We start from the raw sequence: 14,408 nt of genomic DNA, 5'->3' as shown, positions 1-14,408 counted from the left end.
CAGCAGTTACAAGCCCCATGGGACATGTTCACACCAAAACAAAGTGAATAAATTACCTTGGTTGGCGCATGCAATCTCTAAGTGACCACAGGGGTCAGGCAGCGTGGAACTCTGAAGATGTTCATGCAGCACCAATAATGAAAATTTATCAGTCAAAGGTGGGGAGGGGGAAAATCAAGTATTTGTGAGTCAAGTGCAGGCTGGAAGCAGAATGGAGTCTCCATGTGCTTGAAGGGGCCAAGCAAAATGTCATTCAAAAACCCAGGGGATCGCTGGAATCAAGATTCCTAGAAATGATATGCAGGCAGGGCTGGGGGAAGTGAGAGCATTAAAATGGAAGTGTTCTATGCAGTATCAGCAAATTCAAAGCCAAACCCAAGCATAGAAGGTGGCCTGCCCACATCTAAGAACCTACAGAGTCTGAAAATATATCTGGCTGTCTCCACTGTAAGGAAATAGGCAGGATGTTAACAACATAGTCATGTTGTTATCTCTAATTTTTCTATGAAGTCTTCCAAGGATGTTCTGAAAACTTTATCCCCCCCAATCTCTGTTATTACTAACTCTTGCTATGGAAAGAAATATCTGTGAAGCTCAAGGTCGAAACACAATTCATTTAGGAACACTCTGTGAGAAATTGAGGAAAACTGGGCATTCATTAAAGGGTTATAACTTTTCTAATTAATTTACTTTATTGTTATTATAAAGCTGATGTACAGAGGGAGTACAATGACGAGTCAGGTAATGAGTACATTTCCTTTAGTACAATGTCTGTTCCCTCACTCTCCCCAGCCCCTCTCCTGTCTTCACTCATGAGTTGCATAGTTGACTTTCATCTATGTCCAGTGAGCTCTACTGCTCGACTAGTGACTTAACCAAAAGAGGAATCCAGAGGTCTTAACAGAAATGTATGCTGAATGGAGGATAGAGAGGAAGAAGGAAAAGGGGACCAACAGAGAAGATCAAGGCTAGTTCCAATCCATAGGCTAACTCTTCAACTGGCTCTTATACAATGAAAATTGTTCTCAAGTAGAAAAGGAATAAGAACTTCCAGGCAGGGGCTAATACCAACATTAACAACTTATGGGCTGCTTACAATGCATGAACTAAGGTGCTGGCAAAAATAATGAAAAGGGATGAGAAAGATTTTCATTGTGTTCTTTATAATACATCCATTCATTAAATACAAACTTTTATGCCAGGCATGCATATTGGGAGTCCTAGATAGAGCATATGGCAAGTCTAGGCCCTCACAAAGCTTGCATTCAGTGGAAAAAGTTGCACGACCAATTAGAATATACAGGAATAGCTAATATCAGAATATGTTATCGAAGATGAAGCATGTGAGCAGAAGCAAACAGATGGAGGAAAGCAAAGAATAAAGCTTCAAGGTGAAAACAAATTTAGACAAGAAAATTGTTGGGGTTAAGAAGATGGAGAAAGAAAATGGTGAGACACAAATGAGCCTAAAGAGCAGAGTAAATGGAGGGACAAATGGAGGGGCAAAGGCTGCAGTGAAACTCACTAGACACTAAGTTGAAAATGACCTGAACAATTTGTAGATAGGAGGGGAAAACTGGGAGAGAGTGAGGAAAGGGATGACAGTATCCCAAGAGAAATGTACCCTTCCTCTGACTTATGTAACCCCCGCTGTACATCACCTTTACAATAACATTTTTTTTGCCAGTCCTGGACCTTGAACTCAGGGCCTGAGCACTGTCCTTGGGCTTTCTCAAGGCTAGAGGTCTACCACTTGAGCCACAGTACCATTTCCAGCTTTTTTTTTTTATATGCATATGGTACCAAGGAATCAAACCCGCATCTTCGTGCATGCTAGGCAAGCACTCTACCACTAGGCCAAACTCTCGGTCCCCTACAATAACATTTTTTTAAATTCAAAACAAAACCTAACAAACAAAAAGAGCAAGGAACATAGTATATTAAGGACAACAGTCACTCATATGGCTTTTGTTTCCTTATCCTGGAGGTCCTTACATTTAGTGTCATACTATTTGGCCTAATGTCTCTAGATTTTGTTCTATTGTAAATCTCTGCTAGGAGAGCCCAATTGCTCATCTCTTTTGCCATCCCTTGGTTATCTCATATTGTTACAATTTTTCACCTTGTTATCTGATATATTTTACATGTGCTTAATTGGTTATTTGAAATTGGATAGGGAAGGGGGAAATCAAGATGAGCAGGTGGAGGGTGGAAGGGAAATGGGGACCATGTCATGAGAAAGGGTATCAATGTTCGTGAAGTTATGCACCTTCTATCTGGTGAATATAATATAACCCTTCTATTAATCACAATAAAAAATATTTTTAAAAAAAGAGCAGGGAAAAGACTAAAAGAGAAGTGTGTTACATCAGGCTACCAAAGAGCACTGAATGCCCCAGCAGACCTGATCCTATGAGTTAATGGTTTCTAAGATGCACTCTGCAAACCATTAGTTGACTATGAACAGAATAGAACCACAGCAGTGTCAGTGATGAAGGAATCACCCCAGCAGTGTTGTGTTGTGTTGTGAGCTCCAAATAAATCCATGTGTCTAAAGAGCCAGAAAATGGTGCTCAGTTAAGTGCTGGTCACCATGATTGCAGGGAAAGGTGAATGGAAGGCTGAGTTTCCACCTCTCTTTACATGGGACAGAGGCCTGGAAGACACTCAGGAAGGAAACCCAACCAAAATTTAGCCATACATAGAAGAGGCTTAATGATTCTGGTTAATGGCCATTTAAACAAGAGGGGAATTTAGGAGAGTTATGTTTGAAGGAAATATTGATTTAACAGTAGAAACTTTGGGCTCTACTAGCAGAGATCTGCAATAGAGCAAAATCTTGATACATAAGGCCATATAATGTGAAGCTAATTGAAAGGACCTCCAGGATATTGAAACAAAAGCCATATAATGAATGATTGTTGTCCTTAATGTACTATGCTGTCTCTCATCTCCTTTGCTGTCCCTTGGTTATCTCATATTGGTATAGTATCTCACTTTGTTATCTGATATATTGAATTTATTTGTATTTGGATATTTGAAATTTGATAGGGAAGGGGGAAAACCAAGATGGGTGGGGGGTGGGGGGGGAGGGAAATGGGTACCAAGACATGTGAAAGGGTATCAATGTATGTGAATTAATGCACCTTCTATCTGGCAAATATCATGTAACCCTTTTACTAATTACAATAAAAAAATGCAAAAAAAAGAACTTATCTTCCTGTAAAAAAAAAAGAAATATTGATTTAAGATGAGATACATTTTTAAGGTGCCTGTGTATGTTCTAATACCCATGTCAAAATATATAGTTTCAAATTAGATGTAACTATCTAGAGGGAAAGAAGAGAGAAGAAAGAGGTAGAAGAGGCACAGTAAGAGAGAGAGATTTCAATGAGTTAGAAGAATTTTTGAGGTGTTGGCATGCATAATCACACAGGATGAGAAATATCATCACATCCAGGAGTAGCCAAACCCTGGTTCCTTGGCCTTCCAGTAACAAATCTATATAAAAAGACAGAGACACTTATGCTCTCTGAGATTAACTGCCTCATTTGTGAAACTGGGGTAACAATACAGTCCTGGCAGTGGCAGGACTTCTGCATGTGCAATGACAACCACAGAAATCCCTAGAAGACATTTAGAATATATCCAAATAATCTTCTGAGAAGTCCTTTCAAGTCTTGAGATATGGTCTTGCTATTTAACCCCAAATGTGAGACTCCCCTGTGTTATCCTTCTTATTGGTGGGATTCTAGACACACACACAACTTTCACACCCTTCATATTCTTGACATAAGAATGCTGTGGCAAGATTTAGAATGATGTGTGTTGGGGATTAGTGATTTTCCTTTTCCCTAGATGTTCTGGAGAAGTCAGGGACATTTCAGTTTCAAAGAGGTTTTTTTAAATTTCATTCACTTATTGGTGATCTAATTTGCAATAATAAAATTCAAAGATTTTTTCTTTTTTTCTTTTTTATTGTAATTAATAGAAGGGTTACATTGTATTCACCAGATAGAAGGTGCATTACTTCACAAACATTGATACCGTGTGTATCTGGCTTTTTCCATTAGGCTGATGTGGGTAAGGAATATCTGTCTTGCCCAAGATGGGGAGATTCTGAAAAGGAGAAAATCCTTGCAATTAAAGGTAGGAAAGTGGAGTAACTTTAGCTCCTTGTCCAGTTCTTGTGTTGGCTTTCATGTGACCCTGGGCCGTCCTTTTATCTATCTGTATTTCCATCTATCCATCAGTAAGACAAGGCTAACCCTAGCTGCTCTTACCAACTTGCCTGCACCATCATAAGCACTAATGACCTAATATCCTCAAAGGTACTTTGAGTCCTATGAAAGAAAGATGTCATATATATAAATGAGAGGTATTGTAATTAATGTAATTTAAGAAAATGGCTGTCCATATCACAGAGGATTAAGTTAGTGTGGATCACAAAAGACCTTCTCATCATATCCTCAGGTCACTAATGATCCTTCCTAATGGAAGAAAATCCAATCTTACTTATCGGAGCATATTCAACCATTCTGTGTTTGAATTCATTTTTCCCAGGTATTTTAACTTAATTCTATACTAAATTGAACTATACGTTAAAGTTAATTTTGTCCTTAATGAAAAAAATGTACTACAATATAAATTAGACCATGAACTAAATCACTTCAGGAGGGAAAAAGTAAAAAGTGTTTCAATATAATACAGAACCAGTAGAGAATAAGCACGAATCACCTGTTATTTGAATCAAGCAAGTATCTTACTCTATTTTATTACAAATAAGAAAATAAGATATATTCACCTGACAGAATTCAAAGGTAATTCAGGCAAAGAAGGAATGGTGACATTTTTGAAATTGTCATGATAGCACCTTTCCATTTCCTCACCACTTACTGCTCAAGTGCATTGGCTATCCTTTATCTGATTTAACATCCAAACGATCCTTGGAATTGAAATGTGCTAAGCAGGAATATTCCTTTTGCTGATGAAAACATACAGATCATCCACGTAACAATACTGACAACCAGGATTTAAACAGACCAAGTAAACCCAGGGTTCATATTCTTCTCTATATTTTGTACATCAATATACACACCTGTGGTACACATATGGCATAGTACAGTATACACTCTGAATACAATTATGTATACATAGTAGTGCTGTGTGAGGATCTAGTAATAGGATCTACTGGCAATCTCAGGTGTTTTATGTTTCAGTACCTGCTTTCTTATTTTTATTTATTTTTTTGTCACTCATAAGACTTGAACTCTGGGCCTGGGTGCTATCCCTGAGCTCTTCAGCTCAAGGCTACTGCCCTACACCTTGAGCCACAGAGCTACTTTTGGTTTTCTAGTGGTTAATTGCAGAGTCTCACAAGACTTTCTTGTTTAGCACGATCCTCAGATTTCAGCCTCCTGAGTAGCTAGGATTACAGACATGAGCCACCACACCTGGCCCTAAAGAATGATCATGTAAGCTTTCATAATTTAAAAAAAAAGAGTGTCATGCTTTTCAAAACACATAAAGTTTAAAGATTTGCTGTCAATGAGTACATTCAAAACTATGTAACATAAACTCTCAATTACTACTCAGGATATTAAGAAGAAATTCAAATCTTTACTGAGATAGATTTTCTAATATAGAATAAGTATCTTCTTCAAAAAGGTACATGGAATAGGAGGCCTGACTCAAGTGATTTAGTTCATGCCCAGCGATCCTCGGTCCAATCTCCTATAATACAAAAACAACAATAAAAATAAATGAACTAAATCTATAGCCTTTGAAGATGAAGTTCTACATCTAGTAATACATTTGCCAAGAGAGAGCAGGAAGGATTTCAACACACCAGCACATATAATAGTAGTAGAACAAAGGCCCCTTGGTGCCCATGTCTGACTTAGAGTACCTCTATGTATGAGAAGGCTATGCCAACATACAGCATTAAGTTACAAGCTAATGCACTCAGCTCTATTGATTCTGATAAATAGACATTAAATAAATAGGGTTGAGATGTTTTATTATTAGAGATGTTTAAACTAGAAATGAGAGTAGAGACATTTCTGGAATGCTGCACACTGACTAGTGATTACTGAGGAGACAGGATTACATAGGAATGTGCTTTCTTCTTGATGTATAATATAGGTTCATCTAAATTATTGATGTGGAAAGTTGTTCATGATATAGTGTTAGGATGAAAAACAGACTACAAAATGGGAGCACAGGCTTTGCTACAAAATGTGTATGTGTGGGGCAGAATGGAAAACATTCTATAGGGATTCATCATAAAATGCCCACAGTGATTCTCTCCCTCCATAAGTAATTTTATTTCCTTCTTTTTGTACATCTCTATGTTCTAAGTTATCAGAAATGAACATATGTTTTTTAGAATAATATAAGTAGCTCAGTCTGTGAAGGCCTTTCCTCATTTCTAAACTAGTTTCTAAATCTTTGGACCACTAAGATCAGAACCACTGGAAAAGGAACAGTCTCTGGAAAAAAAAAAAAAACAGCAAACTGATTTGTGTGTGTGACGTAGATCGCTGCTGCGAGCCACAATTCCTTACCACTATGCCTAACACAATGTTCCTATAAACTTGAATAATCTTCTTCAAATTTTCCTTGGAAGAATTTTCATTCTCTCCTTTAGACCAGAAGCAAGTGACACTAAGGTTCATTAGAAGACAATTCAGAAAAAAAGAAAAGACCAGAATCAAAAGCCCATAGTTGATGCTGTTTTAGATTATTGGACTGGCTAGTTTCATCATGTGACACATCAGCTGAATGCATAATCCTTCCAAGAATCCTTTCCACAATTAACCAACAAGAACAGCAAGTTCTTCTTAAGCATTTTTGCAGAGTGCATTGGAACCACTAATATCAGCCAACTGAAGTTTATGAATTAATGATACAAGGAAGAGAAAGCCACCTGCTGGTGGATCATGACTGCAGTCCTAGCTACTTGTGAGGCTGTGAGCGAAAAGATTACAGTTGAAGGCCATCTTGGAAACTCTCATGAATTCACCCTTCCAACCAATAGCTGGTAGGGATAGTGGACTATTCCTGTCATCCTATCCATGTAGGAGTTTCAAGACTGGCAGGATTGTAGTTACAGGCCATCCTTTAAAGAGAAATCCAATAGACACTATCAGAAACTGGGTATAAGGTGACACACACCTTTCATCCTAGCTATAGCAGAAAGCATAAGCAGATCATGGCCCATGTGCATCTGGGGAAAAAAAGCAAGAATCTTTCTCCAAAAAAAAAATAATAATACTAGTGCAAAAATGGCCTGAACTTGTGGATCAGCAGTAGAGCATCTATTTAGCAAGCATGAAGCCCTTGACTCCAAACTCCAGTTCTGCTAAAAGGAGTAAATGAAAACAGAACATGAGGAGGAGAAAAGAGGAGAAGGAAAGTAAATGTCTAGAAACTATACCATATTAGCCTAACTAATTTGCATCACCAAAAGTACAAGCAGGGGAATGAAATGTAAGGCCTGGGACTGGCAAAAAAAATTAATAAAAATAAAAAGCATTCTGAATTGAGTATGGTGGGCACACACCTACAATCCCAGCAGAATGCAAGTAGTAGAAGCAGGAGGACCTTAGGTTCAAGGCCAAATTGAGATATACAGTGAAATTCTTCCTCAGAATAACATCTGAAAGTGAGAAGACTGTAGAGATGAGATCAAGTAAATGGTAAAGATTTTCCATGGGGAAGGTAGTAAGAACACAGGGCCCACATGCACATGGCAAAAGGATTCACAAACTGTGCCTTTAGGGAAAGTGTTTTTAGAAACTACTGATGTTCAGCATTTCAGAAAAAGCAAGAATTAGCATCATATTTTAACCTACAAGTATTTTGTAGTTAACAAGTTTCTTTTGCTTGGTATGGGGAGGTGATCCTGGAGATGGAATTTGGGGCATTGCTAAATAGACACTCTACCACTTGAGACATGTTCCCACCTCTTTATTTATTTAATTTTTTTGCTTCAATATTTTTCAAATAGAAAGGTTTTGAGTTTTTTCTCAGGGCCAGCCTGGACCCTAATCCTTCTATTTATGCTTCTTATTTGGCTGGAATTACAGGTACATGACACCAAGCTCAGATAACTGAGATAAATCGCCTTCAGGGTTTTGTTGTTTGTTTGTTTGTTTGTTTTTAACACATGCTGATCCCGGACCACGGATGATCACCACTGGGATTGCAGGTGTGATCCACTATACCAGGCAATGAATTGCTTGAAAAGACAAATTTGTAACTAAAAAAAAATAATTTTGCCAAGTTTGAAAAAGAAAATATTAGGGTCCCAGTTTAGCTTACCAGACTCATTGCTTTTAACCTATAGCATACCTGAGCTAAAACAGTAACAATGCTGTAGGATTTAGCTATTGTTCTTAAAGGAATTGGGTGGTAACAATTATTGGGTACCTCTTTCTCACAATCCTATTCAGTACCCAGTACAAGAAGTCGTTGTGCCTGACTTTAACTGGTTCCCTGGAAGGCAACAGCTATATAGAGAGGTAAACTGTTTTTGAGGATACCTGATCAATTAGATTGAGACTAGGGTCTGACTATCCTAAACTGAACTCCTAAGATCACCTCCTACTTGTATGCACTTTATTTTAACTGTCTTTTGTGGGGGGAGGGACTTTTCTTTTTTGGTACTGGAGATCGAACCCAGGATATTGCACTTGCTAGGCACATCCCAGCCCAAGGTCTTAAGTGAGTTCAATTCACCAAGAATTGTTCTCAACAAGTAAGAAAGAAGTTAATGATGCCTACTTCACAAGTTATGTGTGCACTTGAGAGCAGGGATGGGGACCTTACCATCAATAGGCAACATGTTGTAGCTTGCCTGCTTCACCCTATCACATCCCAGTTCTAGTTTCAACTTGACCATTATTAACATCTTTTCTACCTGATTTGAGCTAGTTTCCTATAGCCTGTGCAGTGCTGGCTTATCACATAAATTACATTAATAACTTTATGAGTTACACCTGCCAGGTGACATATGCACATCTTAACCAGGGCCCATCATCTCTGAACCAACAGAAAGCTCATTAGGGGATTCTCAGGCCTTACAGCTGGTAAATCAGGATGAGAGTAAAGACAGGCAGGACCAAAACACATCTTTCAAACTTGTCCACTTTTAGCACATGGCCAAACATCTCCTCCTCCCCCATGAAGCTACCAGAGGCTACAACATTATCTTTTAGCCCAGAAAGTTTTGTTTGGGCCAAAAATCTATTCATAATATCACTGGACAATAAAGGAAAAGGACTCTGATTGCAATCAGATAGCCTCAGGTTTAACAGCTCAGTGAACTTGGGTAGATTACTTAACCTTTCTGACCTTGGTAGCTAAGTGACACTACAGGGTAAAAAGTTCAGCTGAACTTCAAGTCCCTTGTCTGTAAAATGAGACTACATTACCCAAGTTAGAGGGATATTATATAGGTATAAGGGTGCCTAGCCCACAGCAGAAACAGATTAACCCAGAAGAAGAATAAAAACAACTTGGGGGACAGTTGGGTTTTCTGCAACAGTAGTAGAGTAGAAAGATGGAAATCAACCAGAGTTCACTGAACTTTAGGCACATGCCCTAATCAGTGAGATCTCTCTCAGTGACAGTTCAATGACCTAAGATGACAAAGGTTGAAGGCTTAACTGACCCTGCCTCCTCTCTGCCAGCCTACCTGGCAGCTATTGCTGGAAATACACTTTCCAGGTGAGAGGTTCCTGCCCAAGCCAAGTGGCACAGTGTAATCACACACCATCTCTCACCCTCTGAGCACCATGAGGTTGCCCTGGTAACAGTGAGCTATTCTCAGCCTTCTCTATGGGATCCCAACTTCTCTACCCATATCCCTTGGGCTCCCTTTGGTCTCTCATTCTACACCCCATGCTGGCACCTCATTCTCCTGCCTCACAGATCAGAAGGGAAATGAGAAAAGAAGGAACTGGCCGTGCAGCAGGGCCCTAACATTTTATTTCCTTATGATTTTATTTCCTTAGATATGGCACATTTCCATTTATGGAGTAGTTTCCTTTGTAAAAAAAAAAAATTAAAAACCTCTCCGTGTTTACTTCTAATCTACTAAATAATTCCTCTGACTGCTCCTTGTTTCTAGCCCTTAAATATCTTTTGATGGTTCACTCACCACATTCACCATTCAGTTATTAATGGCCCACAAAAGCACACTAGCAGCAATCATTTACTGATTAATCTGCACAACAATCCAGAAAGACAGGGAGTATTAATCCTTAGTTCTGCAGAGAGAAACTAAGGGGAAAAGAGGTGAATCCGTTGCCCAAGGTCATGGCTAAACAAGATTATAACCAGGATCTAACTTGTCTTGTATGCTGTAAATACTTCCCAAGCTCTGTCCCATGCTCGAGAAATAAATAAATAAATAAGGCAATAGTGTTCATGCATCAATATGTAGTATTTATGATTCAGTTGTTGAAGAATAGCATCAAATTATCAAAATCACCTCAAAATAATTTTAACTGCCAGCCATTCATACACAAACAAGGCTAAAATGAAAACTTAATTGTAATTGAATGCAAGTCTTACAGAAGCAAAAATATATAAGTGAGGATGAAAAGATCTGTATTATACCCAGGTTTGCCACAATGGGACAGAGAACAGTGCTTTTTTTTAATCTCTATGTCATCTGTAAAAATGAGGTGACTTATTTTTTTAAATAAGACTGAGTTTCTGTTAAGAGCACAAAACATGAAAACTCCAGCATCAAATGTTGCCAGTGTCATGGTAAAGTGGCACCTTCATCCAGGGCTAATAAAGCCCATGCCATTAGCACCTTGGGAAAGCCAAGCATCATAGTGAATTTCACATCTTTAGACTTAGTCATTTAAATCATGCATAATATTTTACCCCGAGAAGTCAGTCGATGGAAGCAAAAAAGACATATGCACATAAAAGTTCATGTTTCATTGACAGTTCCCAAAGGAAATATTGATATTAATTTAAATGTTCATTTGCAGAGGTATGTTTAATAAAACTGTAGTCAACTATATATCATGTTACTATCAAAAAGAATAAATAAGGAAATTATACAAGATCAAAGTCATATCAATGCAGCATAATGAAAATAGCAAAAACATATACTCTAATGCTAAATTACATGCAAAATAGATACATACGCTAATATTAATTATACAAAAATCAGGCAGATATACAAAATCATATTAAAAACAAGATAGTTATACTATTGTTAATAGTTATTTTCAGACTTATAACTCATTTTTAAATATTTAACCATTTTAATGACTACTATTTTTCCATTTCATCAATGAATCAGTAAGTTTTAAATCTCAAACCCTGCTTTAGTTTAATGAAAAATAACATGATAAGGCTTCTAAGTTACCTAGTTTTTCTTTTACTGTATTGGGATTTAAACTCAGGGCCTCAATTCAAACTCTAGTAAATTGGTGCTCTACCACTTGCACAATATCTCTAGTATTGTTTTTTGCTGATTATTCTTTTGGAGATAGAATCTGGTAGAATCTAGCCTTTAAATAAGAGCCTCTAGATCTCAGCCTCTTAAGTAGATAGGATTACAGGAATGACCTACCAGCAGTTATCCCCTAAGCTATTTTTAGTGGATGACTTTATATTAGGATGACCCAATATTTTTGACATTATTCTTCCAGAATGATTTCTGAGTTTTGGTATATAATCCTTCAGTGTTTGCAGAAATGCCAAACTCGCAGAACATCTACACTTTTGTTTTTGTTTTTTTGTTTTAGTTTTGGGGAGGGCTTCTGTTTTTATTTTTGTTTGTTTGTTTGTTTGTTTATGCTAGTCTTGGGGCTTGAATTCAGCTGTCCCTGAGCTTTTTTGCTCAAGACTACAATTCTACCACTTGAGCCACAGCTCCACTCCTGGATATTTTTGATGATTAAGTGAACAAGAGAGTCTCATGAACTTTGCTGCCCATACAGTCTCACAGACTTCCCTGTCTGGGCCAGCTTGAAACCACCATCCTCAAATTTCAGCCTCCTGAGTAGCTAGGATTATAGGTGTGAGCCACTGTGCCTAGCCACTTTTCTTCCCCTGAGATGATTTGATCTGTGTGTGTGTGTGTGTGTGTGTGTGCACATGCGCGCGCAAACACGCACTGGCTTGCACATTGGGTATTAAACACTGTGCTTCTTAGATCACAAACATGCAACATGCACCCTACTACCAGTAAGCTAATCTCCAAGCCTCAGATCTTTCGGTGTGGGAATGAATAACAATGCCATTGTCTTGCAATGTTAATACTTGGCAACTGCTTGTCCCACCAACTGATATTTTACCGAACCCTGAACCTGGGTGGTGGAGAAGGGAGGTCCTTATTCCTAGTCCAGTGGTCAGTTTCATCTTCTGAGTTTGTGGAATTTTGCAGCAGGTCACCTGACCTTTTCAGGGGTCTTTGGGCACCTTCCAGGATACAGGAAGGCTGGTCCCAGTCAGCCCTGTGCTGGGGGAACTCTGCTTTCTATAAAGACTCCCACTTCTTCATCCATTTCTTAGAAATGTTCTCTTACCACTGGGTCATTTGTACATCTTTGATCCTAATATCTCGGAAAGACTGCTGAGCCAATGAATTAAAAATATGATTCTAGGTCTCGCGTGTGCCCTCATTAAAGCCGAATGAGTGAAATGAGATCACTTTCAAAGCTTCCCATTCCATTGCCCCAGAGCCGCTGAGGCCAGGCACTTAAAGGATGCACAGTAAAATTAAATATCTAAAAATTCATCTTTAATTAACAGAATTGGATTAAAGCTAGAGACACCACCGCAGATCATACAAGAAATGGCTGAGCTGGCTTCCAAGTGCCCTAATTCAATTAGGACGCAGTGAGTGACACTCGGACGAGAAAGGTTAATTGGGGCCGCCAGAACGCAATCATTCCTTACCTAACCAGTCATTAAACTTCTTAACCTCAGAGGGCAGTCCCAGCTCGGTGAAATCGCCTGTGTGGAGAAGGATGTCCCCGTAAGGCATCTGGATACCATCTGTTCTGGAGTGTGTGTCTGAGATGCACACAAACCGCGTGTGGCCCGCTGGTTTCGGAGTGTCATATGGGATGGGGTCGACCCTAAAGTAGACATAACATATCCCATAACAGTTAAACACATTAGAACCCTTGCCATTGTCATCACATATACACATCGACCAGTGTTCAAGAACACACTAGCACAAACCAATCATGCAGAGGCAGGTGGAGGGCCCAACTGTAACACGAGACTCTGGGCTATGAAGAAGACAGCAATCCCTCACCTACCATTCCCATTGGATGTATTTTAAAGAAAATAAGAGGAAAGAATATCTTGCATGAAGAATCAAAAATAACCCAGGAAACTAATAGAGTAATTAAAATGAAGTTTGAGGATATCGAGCCCCAACTGAGAGAGCAAAATTATGCTATTTCTCTCTCATCATGCTTCAATTGATCCCACTACTCATTAGGAAATGGATAACTAATTTATTCCTTCTTAAACATGCATAACTTAAGCAATGAACTAATTTACAGAGAGCAGGCTGCACATGTTCTGCCAACCAAGAGATAGAGAGACAGTACTTCTATTTAATTTCCTTCCCACAACCCTCCAACACCTGTATCTTCTTGCTTTTGTTTTATGTTTGTTTTGTTTTTCTTTTGCTAAGAGATTCACTATCAAATTGTGGGGAGGAACAGGGAAGCTAAATAGCAGGGCTTTAAAAAAAATTACACACTGAAAGAACTTTGCTCTCTTCACCACCTCAAACTATCTGCAGTGTCAATTACAACAGGAATGTTTAAATGCCTGAGGCAGAGATTCTACCTAGTTCAAATAGTACATTTTTCCATGGTCATGTATGTTTCAATAGGTATTCATTTATGGATAGTTTTAGAGACCTAAGCACTGTGAAATTACTCCAGAGTATAAGAAACAAAAGGCAAGGTGATCAACCCCAAACAAAAAAAAGGAAACTGAACATTCTCATTTAATTGAGTGTAACAGAGTATAGTAAATAAACTGGATAAAGAAATGCAAATCTGACTCTTGGACCATTTTGTTTTAATTATTAAAGAGGTTTGTAGCAGAGTTAAGGATGCTTTAAAGTGTATTAACTCTCCACTGACAGCTTCCTCTAATTTCTCTGTTGGAATATATATTTATATGGGAGTTATGGGTGAAAGAAGCTATAAAAATGCAAAGAGGTCATAAGATAAGCAAATATTCAATATTAGGATCAGAGAATAAAAGGGTAAAATAAGAAACAAGCCTTTATATTAACACTCCAATTGCTATAGTTAGCATGCTACAAAGAGCCCACAGAACCCCCATGCAAGATGGTGCTTTTGCAGGCTCAAGTTCATTTTTCCCCCTTTGTTTTCTTTAAAGAA

The 14,408-nt window shown here is 38.4% G+C and overlaps 1 protein-coding gene across 1 annotated transcript in view; it reads right to left on the bottom strand.

Annotated features, from left to right (window-relative positions):
* Mpped2 (metallophosphoesterase domain containing 2) overlaps nt 1-14,408 on the bottom strand; it is a 166,801-nt gene that overhangs the window by 101,765 nt on the left and 50,628 nt on the right. Inside the window, exon 3 of the mRNA XM_090348931.1 lies at nt 12,934-13,115. Coding sequence (XP_090205057.1) covers nt 12,934-13,115 — 182 coding nt within the window. The remainder of the gene's footprint in view (nt 1-12,933; nt 13,116-14,408) is intronic.

This window comes from Megascapheus bottae, chromosome 16, assembly GCF_031878675.1.
Source record: "Megascapheus bottae isolate mThoBot1 chromosome 16, mThoBot2.hap1, whole genome shotgun sequence".
Classification (NCBI taxonomy): domain Eukaryota; kingdom Metazoa; phylum Chordata; class Mammalia; order Rodentia; family Geomyidae; genus Megascapheus; species Megascapheus bottae.
The sequence above is the reverse complement of the archived record's forward strand: the minus strand, read 5'-3'. Positions and strand labels throughout refer to the sequence as shown.